Raw genomic sequence first — 23,263 nt, forward strand, 5'->3', positions numbered from 1 at the left:
GAGAGTACATGGGGACAGGTGGGGACCGCACTCAGGGGGAGGGGCAGCCAGGGGAGGGGTGAAGACCCCACCTGAGGCTCCAGAGCTGCAAAGGGGAGGGAACGTGGTAGGTCCTCTTTGGGAGAAACCAGGACCCCAGGCCATGCTTAAGGAGGCCATGGTTAGGTTGGAAAGAACTCTAGAGCTGCCGCCAAAGGAAGGAGGTTGAAACCCCAGATTTCTGACTGACTCTCTGGGGCATTTTACCAGATAATTTTCCACTCCCTCTCTGGGACTCAATTTCCCCTCATGAAAAGTGAAGGGCTTGTTCTCTATGGTGTTTGATACAATTTCTTCTTGTCCTAAAATCTATGAGTGACATGGGGCCTGAGGATGACAGGGGATGCCCAGAAGGCTGGTGAGGAGCAGGGCCCTGAATGGGATCAGACTATGAGGGGAACACAGAAGGAACCTTAAGGGTGGGGGAGGTACCAGAGTCTGGGAGGACACTTGAGGCCTAATTCCCCTCCCCAGCCCAGGGCTCACTGTCTGTCTCCTCTCCAGACTTGATCCAGAAACCAGACATCTCTATTCCAGAGGTGCTGGAGTCAAGGAGCCCAGTGACTGTGAACTGTACCTTTCCTAGGGCCTGTGGGGAAAACAGGCCCCTCACATTCTCCTGGACAGGGGCTGCCTTCTCCTCCAAGCCACAAAGCTCTGGGCACCCCCATTCTTCAGAGGTCTCCTTCATCCCTGGGCCCCAGCATCATGGCACCAACCTCACCTGTCAGGTGACCCTTCCTGGAGGCCAACTGAGCTCAGAGAGAACCATCCAACTCAATGTGTCCTGTGAGTGCTGGGGGGGAGGCAGCCTGCTTCCCCCAAGGGAGGGCTTGAGGGAGGGGTACACTGAGAGCCCAGGGTGGTGGTCCAAGGTTGGGAAACAGATGCTTTTTTCCTGGGCAGGTCAGCGAAAGCTGCCTCTCAGCAGTGACACAGGCTGGGGTTTCCTATTTTATCTCTCTGTCAGTCTCTGTGCTTTCATGTGCCAATGTCAGTCAGGTAGTGTTAGCCTAGATGGCCTCTGAGCTCCCTCACACCCTGATGTTCTGTGGTTCTCGAATTGAATCTCTTCCCTGCCTGATGCTGGGCCGGGCAGAGAGCCACAGCCACACCCAGCCTGGTCCTTCTGTTGCAGATGCTGTGCAGAATGTGACCATCACCATGGCCCAGGACAACAGGACATCAGGTATAGCAGAGCCCCAGGGTGAGGGCAGGGAGGGGACCCAGGTGCTTCAGCTTCTACTCTGAGGGTGGGCATTGATGCCAAGGGAGGAGGGAAACAGGAAACACAGAGGCTCTCCCTCTCCATGCCCAGGTTCTCTTTGTCCTGGGCTGAGCCTCCTCTTGGAATGACACTAGGTCTCATTTACTCATGACTTTAAAAGTTAGACACCATTTTCTTCCCCACAGCACGAGGAGGTAACCAGTGGGAGGGTTTTCATCCCCATTCCCAGATCAGAAAGCTGAGGCTCAGAGCTGTGAAGAGGCCTGGCCTAGTTGACACAGGGCCCCAACACCAGAGAGGTGTGACCTTTAAATGTGGAGCCTAAAGGTAGTGAGTGACCTCTCCCCTGCACCAGGCTTGGGCTGAGAGGGAGAAGGCCCACCCTGGGGTCCAGTTCCCAGGCCAGGGCTCTGTCCACTGGACTTTGAAAGGTTTCCGTTTTGGGCAAGCTGACCTGGCTGTCTACACGCCAGGCCAGTTGGGGAGCTGTTTCTCCCTGGTGCACTGATTTGGCTGGGGGGGTCTGAGGGGCTTATGTAAGAAGAAGCTGTGGGGGATGGGTCTGGGGGCTGCTGTATGTGGGGGACAGGAATCTGGCCATCCAGGCTGAGCCTTTAGCCTCAGTCAGGGCAGGTGCAGTGTCTGCCTTGTAGCCACAGGACTGCTGGGTGTGGGGAACTGGAAGCTAGGGGTAGTTACATTGGCCTTTTATGAAATAAGATTCCTAGGCTCATAGTGCATATATTTCAGTCTCCTGAAAGTTTGTTTTGCTGTTTCTGTCTTCCACATTATTTTAACTTAAATTGATAAATGAGAGAGAGAGAGAGAAAGGGAGAGAGAGAGAGAGAGAGAGAGAGAGAGAGAGAGAGAGAGAGAGAGAGAGAGAGAGAGAGAGAGAAAGAGAGAGAGAGAGAGAATAAAACAAAGGTAGAGCAGAATAAAAGAGGAAGAAAAAAGGACAGAACAGCAGATTGAAAAAATAAACAATGAAAGGAAGTAAAAGAAAGGAACAGAACCAAAAAGAAAGAAAACGGGAACAATGACTTAATAAGAGAGAAATAAAGAATTAGGACTAGGAAGGAAAAGAAAAAAGAAATAAAGAGAGAAGAAAGAAAAAAGGAAAAAAGAAGTTAAGAAGGAAAAGAATGAAAATGATAGAATAAAGAAAGAAAAGAAATAAAGGAGCAGTGGAAGGAAGGAAGGAAGGAAGGAAGGAAGGAAGGAAGGAAGGAAGGAAGGAAGGAAGGAAGGAAGGAAAGATAAACTAAAACCTGATCCCAGGGAAAGGCAGGGAACGTGACTAAGGCTGAATGTGGGATGGTAGCAGGAAGACAGAGAGGTGAAGCCTCCATTGTCTGACCCCGGGGAGCAGCCAGGTGAGAGGAAGGGAAGGGAGAAGGCGCAGGAACCCAGGCTGGGCTGGGACTGGGGGATTCCATTCCTGCCTGGGGTTCTGTCCTCTTCCAGTGCCCCTTCCTCCTGTGATCTTGTGAAGTCACACCAGCATTCTAGCTCCCAGATACCTGCTGGGCACAGGGAAGGTGGGGGCTAGGGGATCTCTGAAGTCCCTCCAGGTTCTCACTGCTGGGACCACCTGATCTTTTTCAGATTTGATCCCAGGAAACAGCTCAGCTCTTGTGGTGCAGGAGGGGCAGCCCCTCCAGCTGCTCTGTGCTGCCAACAGCAATCCCCCAGCTGCCCTGAGCTGGATCCTGGGGAACCAAACCTTGGCCTCTTCCCAGCCCTCAGAGGATGGAGTCCTGCCTCTGGATCTGCCCCACCTGGGGCCAGCAGATGGAGGGACTTACACCTGCCTTGCTCAGCACCCTCTGGGCTCCAAGCAGGCCTCCCTGAGGGTCTCTGTGCAGTGTGAGTGTGAGGGGGCTGGGCACCATGGGGTGCTTGGGTCCTGGTGGGAAAAGGAGAGTGTCACCCACTAAGGGGGGTCTCCTGTATCTTCCCACAGACCCCCCAAGGATGCTCAGCCCTTCTTGCTCTTGGGTCCAGGAGGGCTTGTCCTGTACCTGTTCTGTCCAAGCAGAGCCAGCCCCCTCCCTGCGCTGGTGGGTAGGGGGTAGGCCTGTGGAGGGCAATGGTAGCAGTGACACCTTCCAGGTGATATCAAACAGGTCTGGGCCCTGGACCAACAGCAGCCTGAGGGTGAAGGTGGACAGGGTCCCTGACACCACTGTCAGCTGTGAGGGGAAGAACCCACAAGGGACCCACACCCTGCTGTTCCAGCTACTGCCAGGTGAGGGGTGGGGGAGGGAGGCAGCTCGGGCAGAGGGCCCAGAGGACAGTGGGCCCAATAAGGCCACAGCCCACATTCACCCCAGACTTGCTTCTTGTCCAGATGGGCCCACGCCGTCTCAGGTGTTCCCAAAAGCTCTGATCCTGGGTGTCCTGTGTGGAGCTGGTGCCACAAGTCTGCTGGCCCTCTGCCTCCTCCTTCTGTGAGTGTGGGGGCTGGGATGAGGAGGGGATGGGGGAATCCTGGCAATGCCAGCCTGCTTTATCGTCTCAGAAATCCTCAGATATCAGTGTCTCCCTGTGTCAGGCACAGAATCCATAGGGTTATGAGCTGGAGAATCAGAAGGGAAGTGCCAATCCCCTTCTTTTATAGATTAAAAAAACAAACAGACTCATAGAGGAGACGTGACTCGCTCAAGGTCACCCTTATGGCCGGGTGTGCAGTCCAGTCATGATTTAGAACAATCCAGTGGCCAGACTCCAGATCCGGTGGAGCTTCCAGGATCAGATGAGGAGGCTGGTGGTGCAGTGGATAGAGGGATGGGCCTAGAGCCCGAAGATCTGAGTTCAAATCAAGGCTCAAACATTTGGAATTGTGTAAACCTGGGCAAGTCACTTTGAACTGTTTTCCTTGGCTTCCTCATCTGTAAAATGGGCATAATAATAGCACCTAACTCCCAGGGCTCTATATAAATTATTATAATTTAATGGCATCCTCTCTATAAAGGACTTGCTACAGTGCCTAACATGTAGTAAGGGATATGTGAACATTCGCTATTATTATAATTATTAAATAGGGTCCTATCTATAAGTCTTAAACACAGTGAATGGCATGCAGTAGGTCCCTAGTACATTGTTCCTTCCTTCCCTCGTCCCTCCCACTTTCAATTCCCCAAGCTCAATGATGGACTCACTGTCACAGATAGTGAAGGGCACACCTGCATTTGGCCCCACTTCACCCATGGCCTCTGAGTTGTTTAATATGCATTTCTCTAATGATTAATGACCGAGCGTCTTTTCATATGACTATTGAAAGCTTTGATTTCTTCTTCTGAAAACTGCCTGTTTATATGCTTTGACCATTTGTCAATTGAAAAATGTCTCTTGTTTTTACAAATTCTTGGCTCAGTTCTTTATGTATTTGAGAAACAAGACTTTTATCAAAGAAAAGTGATGTATTTTTTCCTGCTTCCTGCCTTCCTTCTAATATTAGCTTCATTAATTTAGTTTGTGGAAAAACTTTTTAATTTCATCGATACAAATATATCCATTTTTGCCTTCTATGATCCTCTCTCTTCCATAGACTCTTCCCTTATCAATATATTTTAACAAATAATTTTTCCATGCCTGTATCCATTTTGAGCTGATCTTGCTATATGGGGTGCGATTTGGTCTATACATCATTCTTGCTAGAATGCCTTCCTTTTTTCCCAGGCTTGTTTGTTGAATAGCGACTTCTTACACCAATACCTTGGAACTTTGAGTTTGTCTTTGAGGACCTCTAGGTCCTCATAGCACCAATGTAATAGTCACATCACCAACTGTGACTATAAATATTCTGGCAAAGTGCTCCATCAAAAAATATAACAGAATCTCCACATAAAGAATAGAAGCAAAACATTTATTCAGACACCAAAAAACCAAAACTCAAAACCAGTAATCCAATTCCATGATAGTAGTAGAAAAGTTAATAAGCCATAACAACACAGAGAACCACAGCCTCCCCATTTGGGGTTTCTTGGTAAAAGTACTGGAACGATTCTCCATTTCCTTCTCCAACTCATTTGATAGATGAAGAAACTGAGGAAAACAGAGTTAACTGTCTTGCCTAGGGTCACACTCCTACTAAGGGTCTGAACCTGGATTTGAACTCAGCAAAAGGAGTATTCCTGAGTTCAGGTGTGACACTGTCCACTCTCTTACCTAGCAGCCCTTTATAGCAGTCGAAGGTAACTCTCGCATAATCCTGACTGTGGTTCCACAATACATAGACTGTTTCTTTCTGCCTGCTTGTAATATTTTCTCATTGACCTTGGAGCTCTGGAATTTGGTTATAATATTCCTGGGAGTTTTCATTTTAGGATGTCTTTCAGGAGGTGATCAGTGATTTCCATTTCATAAGGATGGGGACAACATAGAAATGTTTCTTGGCAGTGGGGCAGGAGTCAGTAGACAAGCAGAGATTTCAAACAAGGGAGAGGGGAAGAGTGAGAGCATCTGCTGCAGGAAGAGATGGGGTGCAGGCAGAGGCTTTAGCCTGGACCAAAAGGAGAGCCCATTCATTAATGATCAGAGTAAAGTAGGAGGAATGGAAAACATCTCAGTGATGGGGGATGACGAAGGTATTTCCTGTTATCTCTCAGAGATGTGAGGAGAGGAAGAGGAGAAAAGAAAGGGTTCTCAGGCAACACTCTCTATCTTTTGGGTAAAATACAGTCCTCAGTGGAGAGGGTAAGGGATGAGGTGCCAGAGAAGAGATGAGAAGGTTTAGAATTGCTGCTGTGGTGAGTGGGATAGAGAATTGATGGGGGAGGAGGAGGAGGATTGCCTTACTCCAGTGAGGACCCATTTGGGAAGCAAAGCAGAATTTTTCAGCCACTGATGATTGGGAACAGTATTATCCCATAGGATCTCAGGATGTAGATAGGGAAGAGAGCTTAGAGACAATTTTCATCCCAGCCTTTCATTTCACAGATGAGGAAACTGAGGCCTACAGTGAGAAGGGGATTTACCCAAGATCCCAGAGGGAAATAGGGGCAAATGCAAGTCTCTTGATCCTCAGCCCTATGGTCTTTCCTAGACCGTCCTGTGGCTCATAGGTTTGTGGCATTTGGAGCTTGGAGATCATAGAACAGGAGAATGTCACAGGGGAAGGACCTTACAGACCCTGGAGTCTGGTTACCTCATTTTACAATTAAGAGAGAGGAGGCCATTGAGGGACAATGATATAGCCAGGGTCATGCAGAGAGTGAGTGACAGGGCCCTACTTCTCTGGATCCAGGTCCAAGGTTCTCTCCCCTGCACCAACTCTGCTTTTCTGCCTCCTCAGGGTGAAGATGCTGAGGAAGAAGCCAGTGGCAGCGGCAGCAGCAGCAGCAGCATCCATGGGGGGAGCAGAGGTAGAGAATGCCAGCCCTAGGGGCTCCCCCAGCTCTCTCAGTCCCCAACTCCCTCCCTGCCCCAAGGCCACCTCCCCCACCTTCTACTCCTCTCCCCATGCTGGGGACCTGCTTTGACCGAACCCCCCTTTGCCCTTCCTCCAGGATCCCAAGGGGCCATCCTGTGGGGGCCTGTCCCTGGATCCCATTCCACCAGCTGCAGACACAGTCCCAACCCCAGCAGCTCCAGAGGATGGACCAGATGAGCTACATTACGCCTGCCTCAACTTCCAAGGAGTGAAAGCTGGAGAAGACCATGGATCCACTGACCCCCTCACTGAGTACTCAGAGATTAGGTTCCACTGAGCAACTGTTGAGGCCTCAGCCTTGGTTCTACACTGGGTGCTTTGAAAGTCATTTCCTCCCCTCCATTATAATTCATTTTGCAAACATGTATTAAACACCTGCTCCAAATGGATTTGGATACCACGCATTCCCCATGTTAATGAAAAGTTCAGTGGAGTAATGGGATGAAACACAAGCCCAGTGTAGTGGCCCCTTCCCCAAACTCAGGCTCCTCTTCACTGAGTGGGATCCTCAGAGTCATCTGCTATACCTTGGGCTCTAGAGGTCATGTTCCTGGGCCACCATATCTCTAAACCCCGAACTTCTGAGCCCCCATCAGTGTGCTTCCCAATAACATTCAAAAGGCATTAACAAGAACAAGAATTCCAAAACCTCCCTCCCCAAAACCTGGGGAATGTGTGGCTGTATGGGTGGAGAGAGTCAGCACCAATTATTAGTGAATTTAATGAGGCAGATGTACAGGGGACACAAGGCCAAGGCAACTTACAGCTCTGAAGTGGCAGCACCCCACCCACTTTGATCTCTCCTGAAATGTCCTTGCAAAGTTCACTGCTGAGCGTGGCATGTGTGCTGGATTCCTGGCCTTGTTGCTGTGCTGGTCCAGTGCACGGTGAGGCTGGGTCACTCTGCTACTGAACAGTGTTAGCTCTTCACATGGTACAGCCTCTCAGCTGGATAAAAAAGCTCAGTCCCTTGGACTCCCTTGACAGAGCATCTTTTCTGTCTCTTTACTAAACCAGGCTGCCTCCATGATTAGAGCTACAGTCTCCAGAATTTTTAATTTTATATGATGCAGTGGGGGAGACACAGGATATGGATAAAACAAATTCCCTGCTCCCATTCAGCTTCCAGTCTAGCAAGGAAATAGCACACAAACACAGGGATGTGAATGTGTCATAATATGTAAGAACATTAGAGAGAAATAGAAAAAAAGTACTGCTAAGTCCCAGTAGTAAGGTATTTCATCAAACATTTTAGCTTAATATTGGCTAAGTACCTATGATGGAAGTCCTTGGCTCATTGCTTGGGTATTTCCAACCTCTTTTCACTCATGAGAAAACTGGGGTCAAAAACAAACATGGCATCACAGATTCAGACATGTGAGGACCTTAGATGTTACTGAGCCAAGCCCCCTAATTCAATGAATAAGGAATTTGAAACCAAGAGAGATTCAGTGACTTTCTCAAAATATACACACATGTAGCAAATGTCTGAGGAGATAAACCCAGATCTTCCTGACTCTGAGTCCAGAACTTTACCCTCTGTACAGCACAGCACAAAATGACACAACCAGGAAGGGATAAGGCTAGGACTGAAACTCTCACTTACTAATGTATATATATTTCTCTTTCTCTCTCTCTCTCTCTCTCTCTCTCTCTCTCTCTCTCTCTCTCTCTTTTCTTTCTTTTTCTCTTTCTTCTCCTCTTTTCTCCACTCCCTTCTATCTTTTTTCATCTCTCTGACTATATTTTTGTCTCTGTATATCTGTTTGTCTCTCGTATGATTTTACTTGCATAGGGAACTCCCTCTATCAATGCATATCAGTACTTTTAGCCTTAAAGACTTAGTTACTTTAATTGCCTAAGTGCCATGCCTAGAATCACAAAACTATTTGAGGCAGGAGACAGGACAGCAGTAGCGCTGGAATTGTAGGATCTGGGTTCAAATTCTACCTTATCACTTCTTACCCTTGAGACTTTGCACAAATCTCTTATACTGCCCAGCTTGAATTTTATTCACCTCTAAAAGAGATGAGTGGCCCTGGATCATCTTGAAGGTAGCATGTGGCTCCAAAGCTATGATCCCATGACTTGAACCTAAGTTTTCCTGGTGAGGAGGTCAACTCTACACCAGATTTACCTTGCAATGACTGAACTGATATATTGTGTCACTTCTTCCACCCTGTGGTAATGGAAGCTCCTCGAGGACAGCCCCTGTTTTACTCCTTTTGTCTCCCCAGTGTCTGCACCACAGTTCATATGTGACAAATCTTTGTTTAATTGAATTCTGTCTCCGTGTCCAACATTCCTTCCACTCTTCCACATTGCCTCAGAGGTGCAATGGGAATGGCATGGATGACCTGGTGACCTCGGCTGAGGAGACATACAGAAACTGGAATGGGATACTCTGCATTCAACAGGCCATGCCCAGGTGCTGCCATAGCACCACAAACACTGCTTAGGGATGAGGGAGATGTGGTTTCCAAAGCACATGTGTCTAAATTTTGGTGACTATCCAGGCCTGAGTTTGAATCCCACTACCTAATGTCTCTCTGCTTCATCTGTCTCTTCAGATGTAAATGAGGAGATTAAATCCCTAGGGGTGTTTTCACTTCTAAATCTACAATCCAGTGATCCAATGTGAGATATCTCATGACAGTAGTTGCTATCATTTACAAGGCACTTTAAGGTTTCCCAAGAGCTTTACAAATATTCTCTCATTTAATCACTACAAAAGCCCTGGGAGGCAGGTGTTAATATTATCCTCATTTTACAGATGGGGAAACTGAGTCGAATAGAAGTTAAGTGACTTGCTTAGGGTCACACATCTGGGAAGAGTCTGAGGCTGGATTTGAACTCAAGTCTTGCTGACTCCAGGTCCGGTGTTCTAGGCACTATGGCACCATCTGGCTGCCTACACAGACCTAGAAATGTCAGCTATCATTATGACCTGCAAAAACTACTCATGTCCCTTGCTCAGTTTCTCCACATGCACTTGTAAAATACCTAGATGTCATTGTGGTATTTAAAAAAAGACTCAAGAGACAAAATTACTGGTTAACTTGATCATTTAATACTAATGCCAGAATTTTAATAAAAGGATGGTTATTTGGCTGTCTTCCTCTTCATCCAAAGACCCCTCATGGAAGTGGGCTCCCAACTTATATGTCCTTGGAAGAGCAGCTGTTGGTTAGGGAGGCAATCAACCATGACTGCTTAACATTAAGGACACAAGGAATCTCACTATGGGAGGGTGGGCTCCATCACACTGAGGGTCTTGGGGTACATGAGTTGGGTCACCAAAATCTTGCTCAAGGGGACTTCTCCATTTCCACATCACCCACCTGACAAAAGAGAGAATCAACACTTCCATTGACCTCTCTGAGCACGCAATGGGCAGGAATGCACCAAGACCCCAAACTTAGAACTTCCTCTACTGTCTCATTAGATCTCAGCCATCCTGCCTGGACAAAGTCTTCAGAAAGGTTTCCCACACCGTCTGGTTTCTGGATGAGGAATCATAAAAAGGGAAAAGTCTTGTTCCCAATACGATAGTTCATAAATACAAGAGAGAAATAATCACTTCTCACAGCACACAAGGTGTTTTCTGATTCCAAATCCTTGGGTTACGTCACATCATCCCATAGTCAGTTCTTGAGGAAGTCACAGATCATCAAAACACCAATCCAGGTCTGGGGGTTCAACTGATGCCCTTCTTTGGAAATCCTGTAGACGGTTGTTACAGTGGACCCGTTGCCTCTATGTTGGCATCAGCTTTAGCTTTTCTAGATGCCTGCAGGCTCTTACAGGAGGCAAGATGTGGACAGACAGATAGATCAAAGAGGGTAAAGGGAACGTCTCAGGACGGAGACACAGAACTTTAAGTCTCTTCTCTGAAACTGACTTACTGGGTGACCTCACATGAGTTACTTCCCCTCTGTAGGATAATAGAATCTTGACCATATTTCTTACAGGACTGTGGGGACAAGTAAATTTTCTGCTACTACCTTTTCACTTAACAAATCGGAAACAGAAGAGCAAAGGTGGAAATGTAATTTCCCTGAGGTCACCAGGCTGGGAAGAGACAGAGCCCAAATTCAAACCCCATTCCCCTGAATGTGAAGTGAGGTCTCTTTTTGCCACCTGATGCAGTGGCCTTTTAAACCTGTAGAAGACTGTACCTATGTGAGAATGAGTTGAACTGAGATTCAGATAGCTAGGTAGAACGATAAGTCGAAAGATAGATAGACAGACAGCAGCTGAGAAAACCCCAGCAATCTGGGACAAAGCTCCCCTCTCTAGTAGCAGAGTTCTACTGTAGCTAAAAGCTCAAAACTCAAGTAACTGAGTGGCAACATGAGTAAGCAAAGGAAGCAAAGCAAGCACAACAATCCAACTTTACACTCCTATTTGAGGGACACAAAGGATCAAAGCATGGAACAGGTGGAAGACAGTGAAGTCAGAACTCCTGCACCAAAAGCTTCCAAGAAAAATACTAGCTGGTTACAGGCCATAGAGGACCTTAAGAAGGGTTTTGAAAATCAAATAAGATAAGTGGAGGAAAAATTGGGAAGAGAAATGAGAAGAATGCAAGAAATTTATGAAATGAGTTTCTTCTGACTGAAGAAAACAATGCCTTAAAAAATACATTAACTCAAATGGCAAAAGATGTGTGTATATATGTTTATAGTTATACATAGATAGAGGACACAGGATCAATTTAATAGGAAGGGATGATACTTAAAAGGTGAAATTAAGAGGTGAGAGAGGAATATAATGAGAGGAGATGGGGAGAGACAGAATGGGGTAAACGATCTCATATAGAAGAGTCAAGGGAAAATGGTTACAATGGAGGGGAAGAATAGGAAGGGAAAAGGGAATGGGTCAACTTTATTCTCATTGAATTTGGCTCAGGGAGGGAATGACATACACACTAAATAGGGTATCTCACCCTCCAGGAGAGTAGGGGGGAAGGGGATAAGAGGGGGGATGATGAAAGGGAGGGCAGGCTTGGGGGGAGGGAAGTTAGAAGCACCCACTTTTGAAAAGGGACAGGATTAAAGTAGGGAATAGATCAAGTAGGAGGTGGGATAGGAGGGAGGGAAATCTAGTCAGTCTTTTACAATATATCCACTATGGACATGTTTTGCATAGCTACACATGTATAACCTATACTAAATTGCTTATCTTCCCAGTAAGGGAGGGTGACAAGGGAGGAAGGGAATGAATCTGCAACTGAAAGTTTTAAAATCAAATGTGTAATATATATATATATATATATATATATACTATTATTAATATTACTTTACATATAACTGGGAAATAAGACATACAGGCCCTGGGGCATAGATAGCCACTGTGCCCTCCTGAAAAGTTGGAGGGGGTATGGAAGAAGATATGGAAGAGAGCCGACTGGACAAGGGGATATTTTCAGGTGGTGGGTAGGGGAAAAACCAGGAGAAAATTTGTAACTCAAAATTGTGCAGAAATGCATGATGTAAACTAGAAATGAATAAAGCATTTGATTAAAAAAAACTAGACTATCTTTTACTTCATTTCTTACTTATTGTTGAGTCACTGTATGTGTGTTGCCTCAGTCAAACTGAGACCTGTTAAATACCTTGGCTTAAAAAAGCCAAGGTCTCCCACTGTACCCTGGGCCAACCCCAGTGCTCATGATCTATGTCCTGCCACTGGCCTCAGATGGCTCTGGAGGAGAAAGTGAGGCTGGTGATTTTGTATAGCTCTCCCTCACTTCAATTCAATTCAATTGCATGGGATAACGTCACTTCCCTGCTGTCATGGTCCTGTTACAGAACAAGGGACATCTAACAATCTCTGTGAGCAGAAACAGGAGCTGTCCCACTGAGGACCAGCTGGAACTGGCCAGTTGGGAAAAACAGCCCTTTCTCTTGCCTCAGGGTTATAATGTGTTGATAGATAGATAGACAGACAGACAGACAGATAGATTGATTTATAGATAGATAGAGATATATGGAAGGATATAAGATAGATAAATAATACAGATTTATAGATACACCGATCTGTATGTATGTATATACACATAAAATTTCTTTTGATCTTCACCACTATGTGAGGTAGGCATTATTGTTTTTCCTATTGAAGATATAGAGATAGATAGAAGTTATATGACTTGTACAGGACCACACAGCTAACGAGTGTCTAAGGCAAAATATGAACTCAGAACTTCCTGACTCCCAGTCCAGCACAACCAGAACAATTCTTGTTGAAGGAAGGAGACACGAGAGGTAGTCAGGAGCCTCAGTACCAGTGAGGTAAGTTCAGTCCCCCTCCACCTGACCTATCACTAGAAGCCTCCTGGTTTTTTAACCCCTGGTTCATTCTTGGCCATAAACTTGTTCAGACCCAGCAACCAAATAGGGCAACCCAGGCTTTTTTTCGTCTTACTTCACCTGGAAACAGAAAAACGAAGACTATGTAGGTTCCCATGTCTATGTGTTCTCTCTCCTAACTCTTTGAATATCTTAAAGAGTCAGGGAAAGAAAATCACAGGCCCCTCTAGTCCCCAATAGACACCAGCCTCAATGGCCTGGAGACTGTTCCACAGCAGGACAACAAAGACCAGCAGAAGCCTCGCCCTTTTTCCAACCAGGGATCCACTGACACAGGCAGGAGCCATCTGGGTCTTGAGTTAAAGTTCTTGACCTTCAAGTGGGTTGTCACTCAAAGTTCCCAAGGCCATGTGTGAGGAAGCCATCTCTCTGGGGCATGTAGTGATGCCTAAGGGATGAATAGGGGGTTGGACTTGGAGTCAGGAGGCCCTGTGTGAGGAAGACATCTCTCTGGGGCATGTAGTGATGCCTAAGGGATGAATAGGGGGTTGGACTTGGAGTGGGGAAGCCCTGTGTATGACCCCTGCCTCAGGGGCTGCATAGCTGGTGCCTCAGGACAAGTCCCTTAACCTCTGGGACCCTCAGTTTCCTTTTCTGTAAAACTGGAACAATAACAGCAGCCACTTCAGTTAAGAGAGTTGTGAGAATCTCATGAGATTATACCTGGAGAGCTCTTTGTAAAGTGAGTCTCAGGGCCTTCCCTCTGAGCCCATCCCCCATGTGTCCTGTGTGGGTCTGCTTTGGACATGGGCATTTGCATGCTGTCTCCCTCATTAGCATTTTTTGCCTTTCCCTGTATTCCCACTGTGTGCTTACATAGCACCTGGCACACAGTAGGGACTTAAAAAACACTGCCTGACTAACTCATTCTCTGAAGGCTAACTGCTTTTATTTCCAGGATGCTTTGATCCAGGTAGACAGGGCAGTGTCAGGGGTTGGAAGTCACAGGACCTAGTCTGTCACTCACTGCCTGGATATGCCCTGAGGCAAATGCCTCCACCCTCAAAACCTCAGTTTCCTCATCTGTAAAATGAGGCAGGCCTGACCTAGGTGATCTGCTAAGGCCCTTCAGGCTCTAAATCAGTGGAACTGGGAGCTTAGATGTCTCGGCCTTGGAGTGAGTGAGCTGCCCTGTGAAAAGCTCCAAAGCTCAGTGTGGGGAATTATGGACCTGGGGAGTCCTGTGGTGGAAAGGGCCCCCCATTTGGGGTCAGAAAGAACAGGCTTCTGATTTCAGTTCAGCCACTTGTCAGCTGTATGACCTTGGGCAAATCCCCCTCTCTGAGGCTTCAGTTTCCTCATCTGTCAAAGGCAGGGGGTTGAGCTGGATGACCTCTAAGGTGCCTTCCATGGGACCCTTTCCTCTTCTAGATCTAAAATTCAATGATGCCGCAGCATGTCCTGTCATCCTTGTGCTTCAGGAACCCAGAGATCTTTATCACAGAGGACATGATGTGACGTGTGGATCTGAGGGACCAAACCCAACACAGAAAGGCACAGCCCAGCCTGGGAGAAGAGAGTGCCAGGGTGGATGGAGGGCTGAGCCAATCTTCTATACCCAGGCTGGGCAGGCATGGCTGGTGGTGAGCCCCGAAAGTATCCTCTGCACTCAGGGTAGACAGGCACCATTAGCAGCAAGCTTGGAAGAGAGCCCAAGCTGAAGCAACAGCACACGGAAACCACTGTGCCCATGGGTGGCTATTTCTGACCTGAGTCCTGTCTTCCTTTCTGTGGTCCCCCTGGTTGGATGGAAGGATGCATGCATGGAAAGATGGATGGATGGATGGATGGATGGATGGATGGATGGATGGATGGATGGATGGATGGATGGATGGAGGGATTCATGTGATGGATGGATGGAGGGAGGGAGGGAGGGAGGGAGGGATGGATGGAAGGCTTAATGTGTGGATGAAAAATCATCTGCTAAGGAATTCCATTGTGCCAGGATAGATGCTTCTCTCAAACTGATCACATTCTACCTGGGAGAGACAGCACCCAGTGGTCCTTGGGCTGTCAGCTATGGAGCACATAACAGCAGAGTAGTTTTGATGGCAGGGAGGTTGCTTCTAGGTGGGGAAGGAGTGAAAAGATCATCTGGGGAAGGCTGTCCCTGGGCAATCAGCAGGGTTTCCCTGCCTGTGCCTGCCTAGTGGGGAATGTAGCCTTACACAGGGTAGCCGGGCTCCATCTCCTGGAGAAAATGTGAACTGCAGAAAGCCTGAAGCAAAGCTGAGCAGCTGGAAGGAGGGGGTGGCAGTAGCTAGTTTCCTTCTAATATGTTTAATTGTCCCCTGAGCCAATTAAGTTCCTAGAGGAGTTCAATACCATTTAGGGAAGAACTACTCTAGGCTGCAAGGAAGATAGTAGTCCACCAACCGAAGGAGATAGGGAAGAGTGCAGAGAATAAAAGTGGGATGGAGATGGAAGTGTGTGTTAAAAGTGTATCTCATTCTGGTGCCCCCGACCAGGCAGCCCCATTTTGTAGAGTGCATATAATTCACCAGCCTAAAGGGGAAACAGCAAGAAGACCTCAAAGGAAACCTTTTGTCAGGTATATACCATCAGTAGATCAAAGGGGCATACTTTGCAAACTGAATCTCATATTAACCAAAATTCACATCCTGAAACTTTCTGCTAAATCAGAGAAGCCATCTGGGCACTGCTGCCAGGATCTGCTGGTCCTAAGGTGAATAAACCTAAGACAAATCCTAAACATCCGCCATAAGATCAGCAGGATACCCAGCATTACTGATAACTTCAAATGGGGTGGGCAGGTTAACTTCAAAGTCTTACTCATCACTTGGAGATGATTTGGATGTGACATGGAGAGATGAAACCCTAAGGTAGCTGTAGCAGCAAGCACCCCAGCGTCCCCAGGGTGGCTGCTCACACAGGTTCTTGGATCTGCTTTGATAAAGGAAAGCAACTCAAAATGGGTTAACAGGCTTACTTTAATCAGTCAGACATATATCGTTTACCTTGTTCAGGGGGAAAAGGTCAGCACCCAGAACTTCAGAATACACAGACAGAATTATCAAGTCAGAGAAACAGATCAAGTAGACAGATTTCCAAACTGTCCAATCATTACATCTATACCAAATCAACATCTGGGTTTCAACATCTGGGTTTTTCAAAGCCGGGGGGCTCTGGACAACGGCTAGCCCAGAGTTTCATCAAATCTCGGAACACTTCTCAAAGTGAGCCCCAAAACAAAGCTGCACATCAGGGCTTATATAGCCTTCTCCTGGCTCAGAGAATGTAACAACCTTATTGACCCACTGGCCAATCAAAAAGTATCTACTGAAAAACAAGCCTCCCACCCCAGGCTCCAGGTTCACTTTAGCCTAGGGGCAGGGAAGATCTTTAAAATTTACATTCCCATTACAGTGGCACAAGTAAGAGTTAGTTTATCTCTCCCCTCAAAAACCTATGAAACCAAGACCTCAAACTCTTTCCCCCAGCCCAAGCCCTTTTCCTTCTCCATTGGGTTTATGCTGCTGAGTTCTCCCAACTTTAATCCAAGGTTATGTGAGGGATATTCTCTGACTTTCCCCCTCCTCTTTTCCTTCCCTCACCATCTCATCCACATCCACATGTCCCTTCTCTAACTCTGCATGCTTTTTTCCTGCTTTTCTCTCTTCACCCCTGTACTCTCTGGGTCCATGCCCCCCACTCCCTCACCCCCCCCCACACACATAGCCATAGCTTCCTCTGCCCTCACTCTCTTTTCAGCTTCCTTTTACATTTGTCTTCCTTCTTAAATGGTGGGTTGCTATCCCATAGGTTGGCATCCAGAAAATTTGGCAAAAGCGAAAGTTTTCTGATTGCGCAATGACGAAAAATTGATTCAGAATCAAAGGCGTCATGGATGGGAGGTGATTCTGGCAGCCTTTGCGTTGTGTGACTTCCCTGCAACCTTGGTTCTGAACACACAAGCACATTTTGTTTTGCACAGGCTAAACGCTGCCACAAACACCTCAGTTTAAATCCAAGACTGTTGGAGTTTATGCATTGCAGTGTTTTTACTGTATGTACAAAGTTTTCTCCTCTTACAGAAACATAACATTTTAATTACACAAAATGAAGACTTTCAAAATCTGCCTACTGTCATTCCTCAGCATGCAAGTATCAGATTAGTATATGCCTGGATCCTATGGTGTTAGAATGTTTGATTTTTAAAATTGCTATTATCTCCTTCTTTTACAGAAACATAAGTGTTTGCAGCAAGTAAAGATGAAAGCCCTTTAATTTTTCTGCACCATCACCACTGTCTGTCTATGTAAGTGTGAATATCAATTTTTTTTACATTAAGCCTAAACAAATGTAATTTCATAAATCAAAGCTAATATTTATTTGCTAAACTATTAGCAATTTTGATTTTATTTTAGCACAAAAATAATTTTCAGTTATGGGCAAGTGGCTAAATTTAGACAGAAGACGTAAAAATGCTAATGACAATGCAGCAGTCTCCACTACCAGGTTCTAGTGTGCCTAAACTGAAAAGAAAAAGAAAATATGTCAAATTAATATGCCCTCTCACAACAGCGAAGTTTAGGCAGATTATTGAAATTGAAAGATGAAGTTGTTATATTTTTGACTGAGCAGAAATCTGATTGTGTTAAATTTGTTCATAATGCATTGTGGCTTTCAGACCTGTTATTTATTGGACATTTTTGAAAAAACTCAATGATTTAAACATATTGCTTGAAGGAAAAAATTATAACATATTTATGTTAAAATATAAAATTGAAAATTTACTAAAAAGTTCATTTGGAAGAAGAGGGTGGAAAATGATTCTTTAGACATGTTTATACATATATTATTGAAAACAACCTTCCCAAATATTTAATTGTAAGAGTTATAATCAATCATCTGAAGTGCCTGAAGACACAGTTTCAGCATATTTCCCTTCAAATTTTGATTCTAAAAAATTAAGTTGGGTTCATAAACCACACGAATTTAAAATAAAAAATGTCAGTCATCTACCAATAAAAATTCAAGAAGAGTTTGCCCAATTATCAAAGGGCACAGGTTTAAAACTTGATTTTCCTAAAAAATCATTGATTAAATGAATTTTGACTTGGGATTAGGACAGAATTTCTAACAATTTCTGAAAAGATTCTAAACATACTTCTGCCATTTTGTACTACGTATTTATGCAAAGCAGTGTATTCAACTTTGACGGTTCTAAACTCAAAATATCTGTAGTCTGAAAAATATTAATGACCTACAACTTTCTGTATCAAATAATCAGCCAATATCTAATTCTTTATGTAAATATAAAGAAGTACAATCTCATTAGTATGCAAATTTGCTTTCCTCTTTAATAAATGGTAAAAGTATATGTATAACAAAGAATTGTTTTAAAATAAATTGCTTTATGTTTTATTATGACTAAATTTCTTATTTGCACAACTATTTTATATACCTACAAACCAGGGGACACATAAAAATTTCTCAGGTGAAAAGAAATCACAAGTGGAAAAAGCTTCTTGAGGACAGAAATTGTCTTTCTTTTTCCTTCCTTCCTTCCCTCCTTCCTTCCTTCTTTCCTTTCTTTCCTTCTTTTTTCTTTCCTTTCCTCCTTCTGTATTTCCTTATTTTGCTTTTTTTCTCTTCCTTCCTTCCTTGTTTCCTTTTCTTCTTCTTTCTTTCCTGTTTTCTTCCTTCCTTCCTTCCTTCCTTCCTTCCTTCCTTCCTTCCTTCCTTTCATATTTTTTATACTACCAGCACTCTTAACATAGCACCTGGCACAAGACAGGTGCTTAATCAGTGCTTCTTGACTTGACTTGACTTGGAAGGAGGTAAGACTACATTCCTATGCCTGGAAAGATCATGTCGCTCAATAGCCCTATAATTAATCACACTCAGCATCCCTATGGTTCCTCTCACCAAAACACATCTTCCTGGCTTGGAAGTCCCTGTGTGTAGGTTATTCTATTAGATTGTAAACCCCTGGACGGTAAGGATTTTATTTCTCCTCCTCCTCCTCCTCCTTCTTCTTCATTTCTCCTTCTCCTTCTTCATTTCTTCTCCTTCTTCTTCTTCTTCTTCTCCTCCTCCTTCTCCTTTTCCTCCTCCTTCTTCTTCTCCTACACCCAAGGTTTGGGAGCCCTCATGGGGGCCAGCTTTCTCCTCACCTATGGCTTCACCTGGCTCTATTACACCAGGTGAGTCTTGTAGCAGCAAGCACCCCAAGCGTCCTCAGGGTTTGCAGCTCCCACAAGTTCTTGGATCTGCTTTGTTAAAGGAAAGCAACTCAAAATGGGTTAACAAGCTTACTTTAATCAGTCAGACATATATCGTTTACCTTGTTCAGGAGAAAAGGTCAGCACCCTGAACCTCAAAGTATACAGGCATAATTATCAAGACAGAAACATCAAGTAGACAGATTTCCAAACTGTCCAACCATTACATCCATACCCAGTCAACATCTGGGTTTCCACATTCTGGGTTTTTCAAAGCCGGGGGACTCTCAACAACGGCTTCCCAGAATTCAGATCAAATCACAGAACACTTCTCAAAGTGAGTCCCAAAACAAAGCTACACATCAGGGCTTATATAGCCTTCTCCTGGCCCAGAGAATGTAACAACCTTTTGGACCCACTGGCCAATCAAAAAGTATCTACTGAAAAACAAGCCTCCCTCCCCAGGCTTCAGGTGCACTTTAGCCTAGGGGCAGGGAAGATCTTTAAAATTTACATTCCCATTACAAGTCTGACCCCCAAGTCCATGGCATCTCATGCCCCTCAATCACTGCTGCAAACCCCTTCTCATTCTTCTTCCCAGAAATGGTCCCTGGGGTCACCCCTGACTCCCTACCCCCTGGCCCCTGGCTCTTCCACCTGTGGCCAACATTGTGTCAGTTCCTCTAACAGGAAGCCTCTAGGGAGGGAGTAGCCACCAGCTCCAGAAGCAGCCCAGTCATCCCTGTGATGGCAGTCTTTGCCTTCAACCCAGCCCAGACCTGCCTCATGCTCCTTGCACTCAATGACCCCAGTTCTGCCCTCAGGGACCCAGCAAGTCAAGTCTGTCCCTCCAGCTACAGGACCAACCTCCAGGACTAGAAGACAGCTCTCAGGACCTCCCTGGGTCTCCACTTTTCTCTCTGAACAGCCCCAGGCCCCTCCCCTGATTGGCCCATGACATGATCTCAAGGCCTTTCCCTACCTGGGCTCCCTCCTCTCAATGAGCCCCAGAGGAAAACTGTCCTTCCTGAATCCTGGTGCCCAAAAGTGATCCCAGCTCCCATGTGGTGGATCAGAGCCAGGCCAGCTGGACTGTCCCCCTCCTTCATTCCAGGCCCAAGGCCTCTTTTCCAGTAGTCTGGGATGGAGTTAGCTCATGGGGCTGCCATGTTTCTCAGCTGCATCTCCATGGGCCTGGAGCCTTCCCAAGCTGCCCCAGCCAGGCTGGCCTCCTCCTGACCTGCCCTCTCAGCCTCTTCTCTCCCATCTCAGGCCTTTAGGTCCTCACACACTTTCCCCCTGGAGGCCCATCCCCAGGCCTGCTGACCTACTGGGCTGGGCCTTGGGCTGTGGTCTGGGGTGAGAGGGCTGGTCCCTGCCTGGAAGTAGGGCTTCACAGGCCAGCAGTGAGACCCTCCTCCAAGGTGACAACAGGCTAATAAATTGTTAGTGTCTCATTTCTTAAAATTTCATTTTATTCATTTATAAAAGAGAGAGTCTCCCAAGGGCCTCCCTCCCTGGGTTTCAGTGAAGCTTCACTGGGACAAGGTCTGTTTCCTGCATCCTCAGCCTTAGCTATAGAAAGGAGAGTTGTCATGACAGGCTTAAGCAGAGCCCCCTGGGCTCCCCCTGCCCAGGACAAAGGGCCATCTCTGCCACCTCCCAAGGAATTTCATTTGAGGCCATCTCTGAGACCTTTCTCACCCTGTGAGTTGGCCCATCCCAGAGCTCTGTGGGAGGGGGTAACCCCCCGCCAGACTGTGCCCTCCGTGAGGGCAGGACCTGGGTCCTATCTAAACCCTGGGGCTGAGGAGGCTTGGGTGCAGGAGATGCTCAATGCAGGGCTGTTCAGTGGAGCTGAAGCTGGGCCAGCACCACCTTCCTGCTCCCAGCTCAGCCCCAGCCCAGACTCCCAACTTCCCCTCTAATGCCCAGGTGAAAAGCCCACATCAAGGGCCTCCCCCAGGCTCTACAGCCTGGCTCTCCCTGCTACAGACACTCCAAGGAGGAGCCCCTGAGGCCCCCAGCCCAGCTCTGTTCCCACTCCTAAGCCCCCTCCATCTGCCTTCACTCACCCTCTCCCTCCCCATAGCCCTGGGTGGGATTGGGCAGTAGCACCCCTGAGGAAGAGGTGAGGGTAGAGCTCCCTGGGCACTGTCACCCCCAGGCCTCAGACTCTGTCCTTCCATCCTTGGCTTGGGGTAGGAGAAGGTGGAACAGGAAATCGGTGTTTGGAGAGGAAACAAGGGGGTGAGTGTGCAGAGAAGGAAGGTCCCTGTTCCTTCTGAAACAGGGTGGGCTTCCCTGGGGGCTCTGGGGCTGGAGGACAGGAGCCAGGGTCTAGGGCCAGCTTGGGAGAGGTCAGGGGATACAGGGCCCCTGGCAGGACAGACCTGCCCAGCTCCCATGGCTGAACCTTCTCTCCTGGCCCCTCACTGGGGGATGGAGAGGGCAGTCCTGAGGATGAAGGGAGGCAGGGAGGATGTCTGTAAGCCTGGACCCGCTACCTAGGATGCTCCAAAGCCCCAGGAGCCCTGGCCTCGGGCCGGGAGAGCACCTTCAGCTGTTCACAGAGCACCCAGGGCCACCCCAGATGGCACGTTCCCTTTTTTGTGCTATTTTCTCTCCGGGTGACTTTGGGGAAATCATTTGGGCCTGTTCCTGGGCCTCAGTTTCCCCATCTGAAATGAGGAGGTTGGACTTGACAGTCCCTGTTCCCTCCAACAGGGTAATGAGGGTCACCAGGTTTCTGAGCACTGCCTCCCCCTCTCCCTTGGTGCCTTAAGTGAATGTGTGTTTCTTGCTAGGGTGCAGGGAGGGGGAGGTCCTGCTCCTTCTAGGACCCCCTGCTGTATTCTATCTTTGCCCTGGATGGTGGCAGGCCTCTTCTCTTCCTCATGGGCTCAGTTTCTCCACCCCAACCCCATCACTCCCTGTGAAATCCCAGAGTTTCCCCAGGAATCATTTCCCAGAGACGCCATTTCTGGGGAGGTCCCTGATTCATACAAAGCTTTCCCAGGGCCATGGGGATCATGCCTAGGACCCCACCGGCTTTAGTCAGGGGTGCCCAGCACCTCCATAGCAGGCTCTGTCCAAGGGGGTGCCTGGATAAGCAGGCAGGGCAGCAGATGCAGAGGGGAGGGAGCTGAGGGGGCACTTTCTGTCTTCTGTAAAGGCAGCAGTGGCAGGAGCGGGGCCCTCTGCCCTCCAGAGGGAGAGGAGACTGAGGGGCCTCTTCAGACTCCCAGCCCACAAACCCAAGCCTTGAAGTCACAAAGCCGAGCCCAGGCCTGGCCAAGCTCCTCCCCAGGCCCTGCTTTGTGTGTTTTAGCTCCATGAACTTTTCACTCAGAAGTTCTGAGCTGGCTCATTCCCAGGTCACTGCAGATGCAATTACAGGGGGAACAGTGATTCCTGTGCAAGCACCAAAGGTGATAAAGCATGCTTGACACAGGACAGCCTTCATTTCACCCACAACCAAAGCAAAAACGGACAAAGAATGAAAAGTCCATAGATCCAGGGTCACACTGCAGGGCCTAGTCCTGACTTAAGTCTCTCCCTCAGCGCTCAGTCCCTGCCTCTTCCTCCAGCTTCAGCACGGGAAGAAAGCTCGGAACATGGATCATCAGAGCTAGGAGACCCCTCCCCACCTTCCGCTCCCTCTGACCCTGAGCAGGCCCAGCTCCCCTTGTGGTAAGTCACACTCTCCTCCTTTTCTTCCCCATCCTTGCTTGCATCTTTGAACCTTTGTGGTATTTATTTTCCCATCTCCATTTGCATGTATATTTGTCCTTTCAGATAATGCTCCATCATTGCCTTGAGAACCTTATTCTTCCCTGGGCTGATTATCTCTGTGCACGGCCAATATATTACATGGGATCCTGTCTCTCTTTCCTCTGAATCCTTTGAATCCAAGAATATTCATCCTATAGGGAAAAGACTATGTCAGTAACCAGGTACTTAGAAGGGAGAAGGAGAATAGAATAAGAAGTGGAAAGTG

The 23,263-nt window shown here is 47.1% G+C and overlaps 2 protein-coding genes across 2 annotated transcripts in view; both read left to right on the top strand.

Moving 5' to 3' along the window:
• Positions 1-23,263, top strand: part of LOC138161849 (sialic acid-binding Ig-like lectin 13) — a 70,754-nt gene that overhangs the window by 19,471 nt on the left and 28,020 nt on the right. The gene's annotated exons all lie outside the window — the stretch shown is intronic.
• Positions 373-7,103, top strand: LOC138161557 (sialic acid-binding Ig-like lectin 5). The gene is made up of 8 exons (XM_069088294.1): positions 373-397; positions 514-828; positions 1,178-1,228; positions 2,876-3,136; positions 3,234-3,518; positions 3,621-3,720; positions 6,567-6,636; positions 6,781-7,103. The coding sequence occupies exons 1-8, from the start codon at positions 373-375 to the stop codon at positions 6,979-6,981; spliced, it is 1,308 nt and encodes a 435-aa protein (XP_068944395.1). The 3' UTR covers positions 6,982-7,103.

The sequence above is a fragment of the Petaurus breviceps genome, unplaced genomic scaffold, assembly GCF_028583685.1.
Source record: "Petaurus breviceps papuanus isolate PSGF00001 unplaced genomic scaffold, PetGlider_PUasm1.0 185, whole genome shotgun sequence".
In the NCBI taxonomy this organism is placed as follows: domain Eukaryota; kingdom Metazoa; phylum Chordata; class Mammalia; order Diprotodontia; family Petauridae; genus Petaurus; species Petaurus breviceps.